The 14,400-nt window shown below is 60.4% G+C and overlaps 4 protein-coding genes across 4 annotated transcripts in view; 3 read left to right on the plus strand and 1 right to left on the minus strand.

Annotated features, from left to right (window-relative positions):
• The window catches only part of NOTCH2 (notch receptor 2), a 77,648-nt gene extending 72,520 nt beyond the window's left edge, over positions 1 to 5,128 (plus strand). Inside the window, exons 29-31 of the mRNA XM_019007585.2 lie at positions 188 to 335; positions 594 to 691; positions 1,554 to 5,128. Coding sequence (XP_018863130.1) covers positions 188 to 335; positions 594 to 691; positions 1,554 to 2,894 — 1,587 coding nt within the window. The 3' untranslated portion in view covers positions 2,895 to 5,128. The remainder of the gene's footprint in view (positions 1 to 187; positions 336 to 593; positions 692 to 1,553) is intronic.
• Positions 5,129 to 7,723: 2,595 nt separating this feature from the next.
• Positions 7,724 to 9,502, plus strand: REG4 (regenerating family member 4). The gene is made up of 6 exons (XM_033516563.1): positions 7,724 to 7,827; positions 8,513 to 8,588; positions 8,708 to 8,805; positions 8,888 to 9,025; positions 9,106 to 9,211; positions 9,327 to 9,502. The coding sequence occupies exons 2-6, from the start codon at positions 8,525 to 8,527 to the stop codon at positions 9,398 to 9,400; spliced, it is 480 nt and encodes a 159-aa protein (XP_033372454.1). The 5' UTR covers positions 7,724 to 7,827; positions 8,513 to 8,524; the 3' UTR covers positions 9,401 to 9,502.
• Positions 9,503 to 10,241: 739 nt separating this feature from the next.
• Positions 10,242 to 13,572, plus strand: HMGCS2 (3-hydroxy-3-methylglutaryl-CoA synthase 2). Its single transcript, XM_015636926.2, has 9 exons — positions 10,242 to 10,409; positions 10,627 to 11,066; positions 11,313 to 11,438; positions 11,679 to 11,843; positions 11,914 to 12,082; positions 12,168 to 12,338; positions 12,833 to 12,939; positions 13,028 to 13,153; positions 13,232 to 13,572. The coding sequence occupies exons 1-9, from the start codon at positions 10,297 to 10,299 to the stop codon at positions 13,336 to 13,338; spliced, it is 1,524 nt and encodes a 507-aa protein (XP_015492412.1). The 5' UTR covers positions 10,242 to 10,296; the 3' UTR covers positions 13,339 to 13,572.
• A 454-nt stretch (positions 13,573 to 14,026) lies between these two features.
• PHGDH (phosphoglycerate dehydrogenase) overlaps positions 14,027 to 14,400 on the minus strand; it is a 4,621-nt gene continuing 4,247 nt past the window's right edge. The window contains exon 12 of the mRNA XM_015636925.3: positions 14,027 to 14,331. Within this exon, the coding sequence (XP_015492411.1) occupies positions 14,174 to 14,331 (158 nt within the window). The 3' untranslated portion in view covers positions 14,027 to 14,173. The remainder of the gene's footprint in view (positions 14,332 to 14,400) is intronic.

Genomic DNA, 14,400 nt, shown 5'->3' on the forward strand with positions numbered 1-14,400 from the left:
GTGTGCACAGATCATCTGGCGTGTGTTTATTTGGTCTGTTTGGCTGCTGTCAGCTGTTTTCTGGCTCCTTGCATTTCCAGCGCTCAGGATGCTTTGTTGTTGTAAAAATTTCTCCTGAGATTCTGCCAGATCCTCAGTTTTGGTCTGTAGTGGCATTGAAAAAAATTCCCTCTTCCCTCTTGTCCAGATCCTGATCCGTAACAGAGTGACAGATTTGGATGCTCGGATGAACGACGGGACGACCCCGTTAATTCTGGCTGCACGTCTGGCTGTGGAGGGGATGGTGGCCGAGCTCATTAACTGCCAGGCTGATGTCAACGCTGTGGATGACCATGGTAACGTGAACACCCTGTGCCAGGCTGGCCAAATGTTTGCCACAGTGTGAGCAGGGAGGGGTGGGCTCTGCTCTCCCAGAGTGGGGGCTCTTCCTGAATTCTGTAGCTAAACCACGCACTGGGCTGTCCTGCAAAGTCCTCCAGTGGGAATAAACTGCAGGCTGCTGCACAGTGGCTTGGTTAAACAATCCTGGAGGGGAAGCAAAATAGCAGAAGAGCCCCTGGCTTTGTCACTGACGTTGTTGTGTTTCTCTGCAGGTAAATCTGCTCTTCACTGGGCTGCTGCTGTCAACAATGTGGAAGCAACACTAGTACTGCTGAAAAATGGAGCCAACAGAGACATGCAGGATAACAAGGTACAGTGTGGCCGTGCTCAGCAAGCCTGTGCTTCCCAACTCAAAGCATCTCTTCACTGTTGGTAGTGAACCAAGTTCAGATTTTCTAAACTGGCTGCTCAGTGCAGGTCTCCCAAAGCCAGAGCTCTCCCCAAGTGCTGGGTGTCTTGCAGGAGAGCAGTTGTCTTCCTTGTTTGGCCACGTGCTGAGCATCAACGCTGAGCTGCTTTCCTTGGAGGGAAGGAATGCAAGACACAGCCAGTGGTGTGTGAGGGGCAGCAGGTGAAGCTGCTGTGTCAAACAGCTGGATTCCAGTTAGGAGACAGAGGAGTGTCTGGTGGCACAGCAGCAGTCGTGTCCTGTGGGGTTTCCAGGGATCTCAGTGCAGGGTGGAGATGGGGGACAAGCCCCTCTCTTTGACAGATATTCTGTAGCTTCACTGTTAGTTTTTGCTGTGTCTTAGTCCTTGATTTCTCTTCTCTGCCTGAAGTGTCTTCTTTGGATTATTGTGTATGACTCAGCAGTTTTTAGAGCCACCAACAAGCTCTAGTTCCTTACTGGGCTGTTTTAGCCTTTTGCACCTGTCCCTCATGGGGGGCAATGGGAGGAAGGCACCGGGTGTTTTTGTGATTCCTCCAAGGATCCAGGGCACAACAGTGCCCTTCCTGGTGGGAAAGTTCAGCCTGTGCTCCACCACTGTGTACGAAATTACCTGCAATATGCCTTTTTCAGTGGGCATCTCTCAGGGTGGGTGGCTCTTGGAGACTGTTGATGTTGACACTGCCTTACACAGTGCTTACCACACCATAAGGGATTATTGTGAGCTGTCAGTCAGCCCCCACAACACCCAAGCTGCTAAAATATTTACTGTCTGTGTTTCCAGGAGGAGACTCCACTCTTCCTCGCTGCTCGGGAAGGCAGTTTCGAAGCAGCAAAAATCTTGCTGGACCATTTTGCCAACCGAGACATCACGGACCACATGGACCGGCTGCCGCGGGACGTGGCCCAGGACCGCATGCACCACGACATCGTGCAGCTCCTCAACGAGTACAACGTGGCCCACAGCCCCGCCGGCCACCCCGGGGCCATGCTGAACTCTGCCCTCTCCCCAGTCATCTGTGGCCCCAACAGGTCCTTCCTCAACCTGAAACACACTTCGCTGAGCAAGAAGTCGCGGAAACCGAACGCCAAAGGCATGCCCGCCGGCCTCACCAAAGACGCAAAGAGGAGAAGGAAGAAGTCCCTCAGCGAGGGCAAGGGGCAGTTTTCGGAGAGCTCAGTCACCCTGTCACCGGTGGATTCCCTGGAGTCTCCCCACGCTTTTGCCTCTGAACCGACCTCTTCCCCCGTGATGCCGTCGCCGGGGGTGCTGCACTCGTCGCCCAGCTCTCTGCTGGCCGCTCCGGCGGTGCAGGCCGCGCACACCATGTCCTTCTCCAACCTGCACGAGATGCAGCCCCTGGGACGTGGCTCGGGCACGGTGCTGCCGTCCGTCAGCCAGCTGCTGTCGCAGCACAGAACCACCCCTCCCAGCAGCGGGCTCGGCAGGCTGCGGCCGGGCAGCGTCTCCAGCGAGTGGATGAACCGCATGGAGGTGAACGAGTCCCAGTACAACGAGATGTTCGGCATGGTGCCCCAGGTGATGCATTCCCACCCCGGCGTCTCGCAGCAGAGCGGCTTGGTGCAAGCAGAGGCCAAGCACCTGGGGGTGTCCCGGGAGTCTTTGCCCCCCATCATGACTTTCCAGCTGGTTCCCAAGGGCGGCATAAACCAGCAAGCGCTGCCGCAGCAGGCCCAGTCAAACTGCGCTCAGAACATGGCCGGCCCCCTTAGCTCCATGTACCAGATCCCAGATCTGGCCCAGCTGCCCAGCGCCTCGTTCTCCATGGCTGCCATCCCTCAGCAGGACGGGCAGGTGGCTCAGACGGTCCTCCCGGCCTACCACCAGTTCCAGAGCTCGATGGGGAAGTACCCCACGCCTCCCTCCCAGCACAGCTGCTACTCCTCGGCCACAGAACGGACTCCTAGCCACAACCGGCACTTACAAGGGGAGCACCCGTACCTGACTCCATCGCCCGAATCTCCGGACCAGTGGTCGAGCTCTTCCCCGCACTCTGCCTCCGACTGGTCTGACGTGGCGACCAGTCCCGGCAGCAGCCAGCGCGGGCCGGCGGCCGCCCACATGCCGGAGCAGCAGCGGAACAACATGCAGGTGTACGCCTGAAGGCTGCCCACGCTGCAGCCCGCCTAAAGCGGACTCCAGAACTCATGAAGGTCTTCCAGGATGGAAATGAAGAACCATTTTAGTATCCAAGAGTCTTAATGAGCCCAGGATGTTCTTTCGTTGGAGGGACTGTGGTCGCTGTAGACTTTGTGTGCTTTTATGCTAAAAGGAGAACTGTGGAAGCTGGTGATGGAGAAGACCAGCTGGGTCACTTCTGACCAACTCCCACGCACCTTGGACGTGACTGCTGTCTGCACTGGAGTCTCCAGTCTGCTTTTAAACACGTTCCACCGTTGCTTTGGGGAGACAACTCTTCAGCTTCACACATCTTGTGGTCATTTCTCCAGAAATTTAGCCAAAACCAGCTTTTGTATCCTTATTTTGTTACTCCTCCTGTTACCCACGTAACCTCTCTCTGAAGCACCTTCTACTAGTTCTCCTCGAGTTCAAGTTGCCTTGTCTTGACACAGCTCAGAGCTGCACCCACATTCCCAGCCCCGCTCCTTCCCTGGTCCGCTCTTGCTCAGCAAGCGAGCCGGACCTCCCGAAACACCTGCAGGTCAAGTGACGCCTCCTGTCACGCAGCTTCAGCCTCTCCTCTTCAGGAGTCTTCGTCTTGTAGAGACCCACTAACACCCCTTAGCGTTCTCACTGCCTGCTCCCCGGGTATTACGAGATTATATATACATAATAGTCTTTTTAGGTTGTTTGTTTTGTTATTTTCCCTCCTGAAAACGCTGGTCTGACCTGGTCTTCCCGCCCGTGGGCCCATCTCTTCCCCGAGACACCCGTGACCGGTGTGACACACACTACCCTCCCCGTGCCCCTGTCCTGCCAGGGGTGTCCATGCCCGCCTTGGTGGGCTCCCGTGCCAGAAGAGATGCACTGCAACCGATCCAGGCCTTTTGGGACGAGCACGAGTCTTTCCAAAACTCCCAATGCAAGCTCCCAGCGTTCTTGCACAGTAATCCCCTCCCCTCCATCCAAGGGTGGCTGTGTGTCCTGTCCTCCAGATGCCATATGCTGCCTCTTTATGGTGTCATCAACAAGTGTCAAACACGCGGTTACGTGTTTGTGGAGTGTGTCCTCCTGCGTCAGGAACGACATCCAGCCCTTTGAAAAGCGTCCCTTGTGCCGCAGCCCCGGGGCAGAGCTGCCTCGTCCTCCCCTCCCGGCAGCCAGAGCAGCTCAGAAACCATTGCCTGCCGCAGTTTGGTGCACAGGTTTGGGGCTGTCCTCTGCTCTCAGCTTCGGCCCCACTGCACCTTTCCCAGCCGAGCTGCCCCACGTGCTCCGTGGGACTGCAGGGCCGCGCGGCCGCCCCGCTCGTTTTGGGGTTGTGGAAGCCGGCTGTCGCTGACCTGAGGCAAACAGCCGCTCTTTCCACGAGATGTTGTTCTCTGAAGGGCTCCAGACCGGCCAGCAGCCCAAGTGAACATTGGTGGGGATGGTTTGGAATGCTGCAGACACGTCTTCCAAAGAGCTCGGGGCTGCCGGCTGCTGCCAAAGGACTGAAGGCCGCTCCCCTCCGAGCCGGCCATCCCACACCCTACCGTGTACAGTATTGTCTCTGCTGTTTCTTTCCATTCTAATCAAGACTCAAAGTTGCTTTTCTTTTTTTTTTTTCCTTGGTTTTTATTTTCCCTCCCCCCCAATTCCACTCAATGGTACATGAAGGCAGGGCCTCAAGAGGAGCTGGGGCCGTCGTTTCGGGCTGAAGTTTTGAATTCTGTGTGAAATTATCGCTTCTCACGCAGCGCTGGCCCCTGAAGCTCAGCTGCAGCTGACTCAGACCTCCAGGGGGGTCTGTCCAGGTACACGTTTCACTGCAAATAATGAAGTGTTGCTACATCAATGCTAAAGAAACAAAGGGCTTTTGCTCCCTAGCTCCAAATAACCAAGTGCCTTTTTATATATGTGGCTACCTTTGACAAGATGAGTGCTTTCTGTGGAATGAAGCCGGTTCTGTGCCTGGCCTTGTTAATACGATGGCCCTCTGCCTTTCTTCTCTTATTTTTTTTTTTTTTAACTACTTGTAAAGATAATATCTCCTTAAGGTGGTATTTTATCTCGTAAGTTTGTAGAGTAACCATTCACACAGCAGCATTTTCCTATATTAATAATGGAAAATATTTGCTTATTTTTACATTTTTTATAAAAGTCTTTTATGAAAATAGTTGCTGCCAAATGTATAAGCAATTTTTATCCCCAGAATAAAAAGTATGTGCCCAGTGTCTGAGTGCTGTTGTTTTCATTCTGTTTTCTGGCTTAGAAATGAATCAGGGGTGCTCTGTCTCAGCACCACAAGAACCTCACTCAGCTCCAGCCAAGGGGGCTGGAAGCAGCCTGGTGTGGATTTTTAGGCACTTTGGATAAGAGCTCTCACTTGCCTGTGGGAGCCAGGGAAGGGCTTTTGGAAAGGTGGTGAGCCAGTGTGGGTCGGGCTGTGGGTTCACTCAGGTCCTGTCCTTCCAGCAGGGAGGAGCAGCCTCATCCCTGGTTTGTCTCAGCACTTGAACCCTTAAGATTGGAACATGGAGATCATCGAGTCCAACCTTTAACCTGGCACTGCTGTGTTCACCCCTTAACCATGTCCCCAAATGCCACATGCAGATGTTTTTGGAGCATTCCAGGGATGGTGGTTCCACCCCTTTCTGGGCAGCCTGATCCAATGCCTGACTGGCCTTTCACTGACAAATTCTCCCTCATATCCTATCTAAACCTCCCCCAGTGCAACTTGAAGCCGTTTCCTCTCACCCTGTTGCTGCTTACCTGGGAGAGAGACCATCCCCACCTGCCTCCAGCCTCCTTTCAGGCTGTTGTAGAGAGTGATAAGGTCCCTCCTGAACCTCCATTTCTGAGAGCATGAAGATGTGCTCTTCTCCAGCCTGTGCCACAGGGACTCAGCACTCCCCTGTGCTGGCCTCAGGCTGGAAGAGTGTGACTTGAGCAGTCAGAAGAGCAAGTGTTGGTGGTGCCACTGAAGCCTTGGGCTGTGCTGCTGCTCACCTGGCTCTTCTCCAGCTCTTGCTGTGGACCCCCAGATGGAGCCAGCAGCTGAATTACGACGCTGAGCTGGGGTGAAGCTGCTGGGGGCATTTTAAGGGTTTAATATTCAAACTCAGTGCAGCTCCTTTATCTCCTGGCAGAGCCAGCTGGGCGAGTCCAAACCTCCCAGAGGCATTCATCCATGTTCTCTCACATCTGTGCCAAAGTTTAGCGAGCTCTGTGCCGAGGCACAGCTGCACTGAGCTTTCTCTGGTGCTCAGGCTGAGACTTGAAGCTGTGTCTCCTCAGGGCTGTTCGTGCAGGTAACACATCCAGCCCGGGATGGACAGGGGCTTGTGCAAACCTGCCGTGTTGCATCCAAACTCCACCATCCCTTATCTAACTGAGGAGTGCAGGAGCCTCGGGCTCCTCGAGGGAGATTTTTCACGGTTTTTCATCAAGCCAGGGTGGAGTCCTGCTGTCTGGGGAGTCGCTGTGTTTGCAGGGTTTCACCCTTGATGTGTGGCAGGTTGTTTCTTTCAGAAGCGATAGCGGGCAGCAGCTGTGTTTGGACACGAGAAGGTTTCACCCTTTGGATCCCCAGGGATGCCTGGCGAGCAGCAGCAGCTCTGTCACCGTGTGGGTGAAGGAGAAGGGTCTGATCCTCCTCCCTCCCCGGGGCAGAAGCCAGACCTGTCTCTGCAGGCTGGCAGGGAGCTGCTCCCTGTGGGTGTAGCTGCGTGTTTCAGCAAAAGCTGCTGCAGAGGAGATCCCGTGGCAGATCCCGGGGTTGTACACGGCTGGAGCCTGACAGCAAACTCTCCGTGTGGGGAAAGCAGGGCTCAGCCCTGGCTCTGCATCCTCTGCAGGTAGCTCACTCCTGGGTCACACCAGCACTGCTGAGCACCAGGCCCCCAAGGGCAGCTCCTCTCCTCCCCACTGGCCTCCACCAAGGGGTTTGGGGCAGGAGAGGCAGGAGCTGGTGGCAGCAGGAGCTGGAGGCAGCAGGAGCCACGGGACAGGCAGCAGCACGGTCCTTCAAAGCTGCTTTGGTCCTTGAGGAGCCAGCAAAGGGAACCTGCAGAGCAGGAGAGCTCCAGCTGCCTCCCATGGCTGCAGAGGACACCGTGCCAGGGCCGGGGCTGTGCAGGGCTCCCCGAAGGGCTCCAGCTGCGGGGCCAGGAGCTCAGGGAACCGCCCGGGGCAGGGGCAGCGAGGGGCTGCTGCTGCTGCTCTGGGAGCTGCCCCTTCCCCCCGGAGGGACACGGGGTGACGAAGGCTCTCGTCACGGCCGGGCCCGAGGGCTGGGCACCCTCCCCGCTATCTGATGGCACCGCCAGCCCCCGGCTGCAGGCTGTTCCCACATCCCGGCGTCCCGCATCCTGCTCGCCAGCAGCCCCGGCAGTTCAAACAAGGGCGGTGTGTGGGTGACGCAGGGCACAGCCGGGCAGGGCACGGGGCCCGGGGGTGCCAGCCCCCGGGGCTGGGCACACGGGCACCGCCAGGGGCTCCGAGCCGCCGCCGCTGCTGCCAGGGATGCTCTGGCCGGCATCGGGCCATCAGCCCCGGGGCTGGTCCCCGGCAGCCCCCGGGCAAGCCAGGGCTGGCATCCCTGCCGGGCGAGCCCAGGCTGCTCTGGGCTGGGAGATGGTATCTGTATCGCGGGAGCAATTAATGATTATTGCAGGGGGTTTATTGACCAACTAGGACGGGTTCTTCCTGTCTGTTTCTGGAGATATGTTAAACGCAAACAGAGCGGAGATCTGGGCGGTTTTCCAGGGAAGTGGGGGGGGCGATGGAGGGGGGTCGGCAGTAAGATTTTTATGGAGGGAATCACCTGAGTTGGGCAAACACAGATGCTGGTGAGCAGCAGGCTATAAAGGGCAGCTCCTCTCCTCTCCTGGCCCTCGACGAGCCGCTATTCCTCACCATCTCCGGACACCAGGTGAGGAAGAGAACCCTCACAAGATAGCTGGGGATGCTCCGAGCTGGCTCACGGGAGAACAGGAGCTGGTCCCTCTCCCTGGGGCTCATGCGGGAGCCGAGCTCTGCCCTCGCTGGATGGGGCAGGCTGTGATGCTGCATTTTTCAGCCCTGCGTTGACTTTTGTCGCTGCTTCTTTGAGGGGAAGACGAGCTGAATCTGCAAATCGGCCCCAGTGCCCAGGGATTAGCCGGGATAAAGGGGAGCTGCGCTGATGTGGCCGATTTGCCTCCCCAGCCCGGGCAGTGCTGCGAGCTCAGGGCGTGAAAACGCGGCCGTGCACCGAGTCCCTGCGGGCCCAGCTGTGCCACTGCCGGGCTGGGGTCCCCCGAGCCCAGTCCGCCACAGCACCCTCCCCTCGTCCCCACGGAGCAGCCTGGCTGTCCCTTCGGCCTCCTGCCGAGCCTGGGGCTGATGTCCGAGCGGGACAATCTGCTGCCGGTGCGGGCTGGGCTCTCCAAGGCTCGCCCGGGGCAGGGGATGCGGGCACGGGGCAGTGACCGGGGAGCGGAGAGCGGGGCACAGCCTGCCATGGGGCTCCGAGGGGCCAGGCTCAGCCCTCAGCGGGGCAGGTTTGCACTCTCTGGGCACTGGTAGCATCCTCTGTCCCCAAAGGGACCTTGAGTGACCCTCCCGAGCCTTTACAGGGAGCAAGGAGGATGGCGGCTGCGGCCAGACTCGCCCTCCTGCTGCTGGGCTGCGTGGGGCTCCTGCGGCCGCTCGGTGAGTGCCACGGCTCGGGGGGCAGCTGCTGGTGGAGCTGGGCCAGGGGAGAGCCACGCTCTTCTCCAGGCAGTGATGCCGCCTGCCCCTCACCCCTGCCCGCGGCTCTCCCCGCACAGACGGCAGGTACATAAACTACTGCCCCGGAGGCTGGTCCTACTACAAACTCAGCTGCTTCAAGTACTTCCCCGAGCCCCGGACCTGGGACGAGGCTGAGGTAAGGCCACAGAGGGGGACAGAGGGTGACAGGGACCTCCCGTGTCCCGGGGACCCCCGGGCACTGACGGCTCTCCCCGCAGAGCCGGTGCCGGGACATCAAGGAAGGCGCTCACCTGGCCTGGGTGGAGGATTCCCATGAGGCAGCCACCCTGCAGAGTGCCATCTCCTACTACCAGCGAGTGCAGCCCGTCTGGATCGGACTGCAGAAGAGTGAAGAGGTGAGGAGTGGGCGGCAGGGGTGGCGAGGGGCTGGGGGACAGCGGGGCCGTGCCTCTGACCCCCCGCTCTCCCTGCACAGAGCCAGGCCTGGCAGTGGGCGAGTGGGAAGGAGTACAGTGCTGCCAGCCAGGTGCCCGGGAACGGTGCCCAAGGGGGGAGCTGCGCCGTGCTGACCCATCACAGCGGTGAGTGCCCGCTCCCTGCAGCCACCCCCGGCCTTCCCCCGCCGCCCGCTGCCATCCCCTCGGTGGGCACGGCTGGTGCTCGCCCCCGCCAGCCCCCTGCTTGTGTCTCCCGCAGGTTTCTCCGTCTGGGCCAGTTCCGAGTGCTCCCGAAAGCATCACTACATCTGCAAGTTCTACCCCTTGCACTGAGCGCAGCCCTGGCCCCCGCGGGACCCGGCGCCGTTCCTCCCGCGCCACCTCTGACTCCCCGCAACTCCTATAAAAAAATCTTATAAAAAATGAAGCATGCGAGTGCTGTGTGAGCTTGGTGCTGATGCAAAGCCTGTGCTGGGCCGTGAGAGAGACAGAGAGAAGAGCTCTGCCGCGGCTCCCCGAGCTTCCCGGCTTCGAAGCTTCTGCGCTGCGGGTGCGGGCGGAGCTGTTTGGGGATGAGTCCCCAGCCAAATAGCACAGGAGTCTGTGCGGGGCAGGCGGGGGGGACAGGAGCATCCCCGGAGCGCACACAGCTGGCACACAGCTGGCTGGGGGACGGGAGCTGCCGTGGGCACGGGGACAGGCGGTCCCCAGGTGCACACAGCTCCACAGGGACAGCGCGACCAAAGGTCCCTTTCGTGTCACTGCTGTGTTGCCACAGGCATCACGTGGCTGTTTGCTCTGTTGCTTTGAAGACGGCTCTGCCCCCACCCAGCTGCTGGGCTTTTGCTCCCCCCGAGCACGTGTAGGACGCGGAGCGCAGCGCGGATGTGCCGGCACCGGGGCCGGGCCGCCCTCTGCTCCCGGCCGGGGCCGCACAGCGACCGCAGGGCCCGGGAGAGCCCGGCACCGGAGCTGCCACAGCCCCGGGACAGCCCCGTGTCCCCAGGCTTTGGGGCAGGAGGCGAAGACACCCCGAGTGCTCCCCCCTCCCAAACCCCGCTGCCCCTGCCGTGTTGGCTGGCGCTCGGTGACCTTTGAGCGCCAGGGTCCGGCAGGCTGATAAAGGCCGGGAGGGCTGTGCCGAGCTGCCCACGCAGTTTATAAAAGCACTACGCAAAGCCCGTCCCGCTGTCCATCTGTCCGGCCGGCCGTCCCTTCGTCCGCCGGGGATGTTGCGCTTGGTCGGGCGCGCCGCGCGCTGCTGGGGGGCCAGGTGGGCACGGCCGGGGCCCGAGGGGACACCCCGAGGTGCCCAGCATCCCCCGGCTTGGCAGAGGGCATGGTGAGCATCCACGTGGGTCAGGGGGGCTGGGGATATAAGCAGGGTGAGGGTGGGGAGCTCTTAGACTTTGGTGGGGAAGGGGAGCCTCCCCCTCCTTGGTGCAGCACCACCAGGATCTAGCAGGAATTTGGAATTCTCCCAGCCTGGGCATCTCCCCAGGGCCACCCTCTGTCCCCAAGGCTGCCGTGGGACTGTTGCCACTCCCTCTGTCCCACAGCCTCTCCAGTGCTGCTGGGACGGGTGCCTGGCCCAAGGACGTGGGCATCCTGGCCCTGGAGGTGTACTTCCCTGCCCAGTACGTGGATCAGGAGGAGCTGGAGAGGTTTGATGGCGTGGAGGCCGGCAAGTACACTCGGGGCCTGGGCCAGAAGCAGATGGGTTTCTGTGCTGCCCACGAGGACATCAACTCCCTGTGCCTGACCGTGGTGCAGCGGCTGGTGGAGCGCGGGCGCCTCTCCTGGGACGCCATCGGCCGCCTGGAGGTGGGCACCGAGACCGTCATCGACAAATCCAAGGCCGTCAAGACCGTCCTCATGCAACTTTTCCATGACTCTGGCAACACCGACGTGGAGGGCATCGACACCACCAACGCCTGCTACGGGGGCACGGCCTCGCTCTTCAACGCGGCCGCCTGGGTGGAGTCCAGTGCCTGGGATGGTGAGTGCAGGCAGGGACGTGCCGTGGGGCTGGATGCTGGCTGGGTGCCGTGGGATGGGGGAAGGAGGCAGGAGGTGGCCTGAAACCCAAAGATGCTCCAGCTGCACTTCCAGGCTCTCTCCCTCACCCCGCTTCTTGCCTGTCTCGGTGTGACACCCGGCAGCGTGGAGTTGGGAATGCATGAGGGCAGTGGGGTGGAGTCTTCCAGCCTCTGGTGGCCCTGCCAGTGCCTCTGTCCTCCCTCAGGTCGCTACGCCGTGGTGGTGTGTGGGGACATCGCTGTCTACGCCACGGGGAACGCGCGGCCCACGGGAGGTGCCGGTGCCATCGCCATGCTGGTGGGACCCAACGCCCCCCTGGTGCTGGAGAGAGGTGGGCATCACGAGACCCTGGGGTGGTGAGCTGATGGCTGCTGTCCCTGGGGGCCGTGCATCCACGTCCCAGGCCTGGGCAGAGGTGCTCAGCCAGACCCTGGAGGGGTCTGCTGCCTGGCTACATCGCTGTGGGCACCATGGAGTGACTCAGGGAGGCTGCTGGGCTCCAGGGGTGGCCTTGGCTCTTTGCCACAGAGGGCTGGGACCTCTCTGACAGCTGGCTCTCCCCTGCCCCCAGGCCTGCGTGGAACCCACATGGAGCACGCCTACGACTTCTACAAGCCAAATCTGTCCTCTGAGTACCCGGTGGTGGACGGGCAGCTCTCCATCCAGTGCTACCTGCGGGCGCTGGACCGCTGCTACGCCGTGTACCGACGGAAGGCAGAGACCCAGTGGCAGCAGGGTGAGTGGCAGCGCCCCTGAGGTCCCCATGGCAGCCCCCTGGATACTGATGGCCCCGTGTTGCCTCCCAGCTGGCGTCCAGAAGCCCTTCACCCTCGATGAGTTCAAGTACATCATCTTCCACTCGCCCTTCTGCAAGCTGGTGCAGAAGTCGGTGGGGCGGCTGCTGCTCAACGACTTCTTGGCCTCCCCCAACCCTGACACAGCCTCCGGCCTCTACAAGGGGCTGCAGTCCTTCCGGTGGGTCCCTGCACCGTGTCCCCCGTCCCTCAGCCCAGCCAGGGAAGCGCTGGCCTGGGGTTCCAGCTGCTCTCTCTCTGGGCAGTGGTGTGAAGCTGGAAGACACCTACACCAGCAAGGAGGTGGAGAAGGCATTCCAGACAGCCAGCCAGGACATCTTCAACAAGAAGACCAAGCCCTCCCTGCTCCTCTCTTCCCGCAATGGCAACATGTACACACCGTCCATGTATGGCTGCCTGGCCTCCCTCCTGTCCCAGTGAGTTCCCCAAAATGCTGGCTTGGGGAGAGGGAGGAGGTCATTTTGGGGAGGGCTCTCCCTGGCTGGATAGAGGGGCAGATCTCGTCTCCCAGCCCTCATCTCCCCCTGCCCCAGCAGGGACCTGATCCTTTCATTGCACACAACCCCCAGTGTGGATGCATCCTGCTGCAGGCCATCTCTCTGCCAGACTTTTCATCCCGGCGTGCTGGAGCTGGGCCAGTGCATAAAGCCCTCCTGTCATCACCAGGAGGATGAAAACCCCTGTTGTCATGCCCAGTAGAGTGAGTGACCCCATGGGAAAGGAGTCATGGGAACAGACAGGCTCTGAGGGGAACAAAAGCCTTGTCCTGGGGCTCCCTGGCACCACTGCACTCCAGAAATGTGGTCCCAAATCTGCCTGCCTACAAAGCCCCCACACTGTCCCCACAGCCCTGTATCCCCACCTCCCTCTGAGCCCAAATATCCTGTAACCCCCTCCCCTCTCTCTTCAGGTGCTCAGCACGGGACCTGGCCGGCTCCCGGATCGGCGCCTTCTCCTACGGCTCGGGGCTGGCCGCCAGCATGTTCTCCTTCCGTGTCTCGCAGGATGCAGCCCCAGGTGAGCCTCAGAGGGAGAGGGGCTGGGAAGGGAGGGCAGCGTGGGGCTGTCCTTGGTCCAAGCTCACACGTGGGCTGCTCGTTGCCAGGCTCACCCCTGGACAAGCTGGTCTCCAGCCTGGCTGACCTGCCCGCCCGCCTGGACTCCCGCAAGCGCGTGGCCCCGCAGGACTTCGCCGAAATCATGAAGCGACGGGAGGAAACCCATCACTTGGGTGAGTGGGGTTGGGAGGATGTCACCCTGCCCTCTTGGGACCCCACAGCACCCCTGAGCATCACTGCTCTCCCTGCAGCCGACCACGCTCCCCACGGCTCCCAGGCGGATCTCTTCCCCGGAACCTGGTACCTGACGCGGGTGGATTCCAAGTACCGCCGCGAATATGCCAGGAAACCCATCTAGAGTGGGATCACCGGAGTGGTGAGCCCTGGGGAGGGAGATGCTCTCTTTCCCGCTGTCATCCCTGTTCATTCCCTGCAGCCAGGGAACATTTCCATGCGGGAATGTTCACTTTGCATGGGTGGGGAATGGCCAGCAGTGCCTCGGCCCCAGAGCTGTTGGAGACGGCGGCATCTTCTGCGAACATCGGAGCAGTGCAGGGGAATAAAGGTGCAGATGGGAGGGGGCAGCAGCCCAGCTCTGGCTCCTGGTCTTGGTTGGTCTCCTCTCACCCCAGACCCATCCCAGTTAACAGCCACCGGTCTGGCTCACAGCTGCTTACGGGATTTATTCCACAGCCACCTGCCCTGTTAGACGTGGGATTATGCCCTGACATTCTGGGGGAGTCAAGTAAGCCCCAAACTCCCAGTCACCAGTTTAGGGGGGGGCAAGATGGCATTTTTCCCATGATGTCATTAAATTGAAAGGTCCTCGTGGTAAAACCCCTGGCCAGGAGGGCACTGGTGGTGCAGTGGCTCACGGGAGGGCTCATGCCCTGTGCAGTGCTGCTCTCTGGGCCGTGTCCCAGCACGGGAGTGTGGCCAGACGGGACCTCAGCAGCCACAGGGACCTTTGCACCCTTCAGCAAACAGCAGCAGGAGGGAGGGGGTTTGGGGTTGAGGACAAAGGACCGCACAGACAAGACAGCACATGCTCTCTCCTTCCAGACCTTTTATTGAACGTGGGGCCACCCCAAACCCAGAGTGGGGGTCAGGGATGGCCATGAGCAATGTTCCCTTGGCTGGGGGAGGGTCCAGATGCTGCGGCCATGGGGAGAATCCTTGTTGGCAGTCGGGGTCTACAGCAGGTGGAGCTGGAAGATTTCTGTGACACGAGGCTTCAGCTCGCCGAGGTTGGACAGGGGGGCTGAGAGCCCCACAACGCTCCACTGCTCCCCTGCCACCGTGCTGGAGCTGTGGTAGGACAGGAGCTGGCCCCCTGCCTTGCTCAGCAGCCCTGGAGAGGAGGACAGGAATTAGGGAGCACCTCCCTATCCCCCATCCATCCATCATCCATCCATCCATC

This window comes from Parus major, chromosome 8 (assembly GCF_001522545.3).
Source record: "Parus major isolate Abel chromosome 8, Parus_major1.1, whole genome shotgun sequence".
In the NCBI taxonomy this organism is placed as follows: Eukaryota; Metazoa; Chordata; class Aves; order Passeriformes; family Paridae; genus Parus; species Parus major.

Excerpts from the sequence above, each read along its gene's own strand:
- HMGCS2 (XM_015636926.2), top strand. The coding sequence starts at position 10,297 with ATGTTGCGCTTGGTCGGGCGCGCCGCGCGCTGCTGGGGGGCCAGGTGG. Across the intron at positions 11,067-11,312 it reads GGAGTCCAGTGCCTGGGATG|GTCGCTACGCCGTGGTGGTG; the intron begins GTGAGTGCAGGC and ends GTCCTCCCTCAG. Across the intron at positions 13,154-13,231 it reads GGAGGAAACCCATCACTTGG|CCGACCACGCTCCCCACGGC; the intron begins GTGAGTGGGGTT and ends CTCTCCCTGCAG.
- REG4 (XM_033516563.1), top strand. The coding sequence starts at position 8,525 with ATGGCGGCTGCGGCCAGACTCGCCCTCCTGCTGCTGGGCTGCGTGGGG. Across the intron at positions 8,589-8,707 it reads GGGGCTCCTGCGGCCGCTCG|ACGGCAGGTACATAAACTAC; the intron begins GTGAGTGCCACG and ends CTCCCCGCACAG. Across the intron at positions 8,806-8,887 it reads GGACCTGGGACGAGGCTGAG|AGCCGGTGCCGGGACATCAA; the intron begins GTAAGGCCACAG and ends CTCTCCCCGCAG.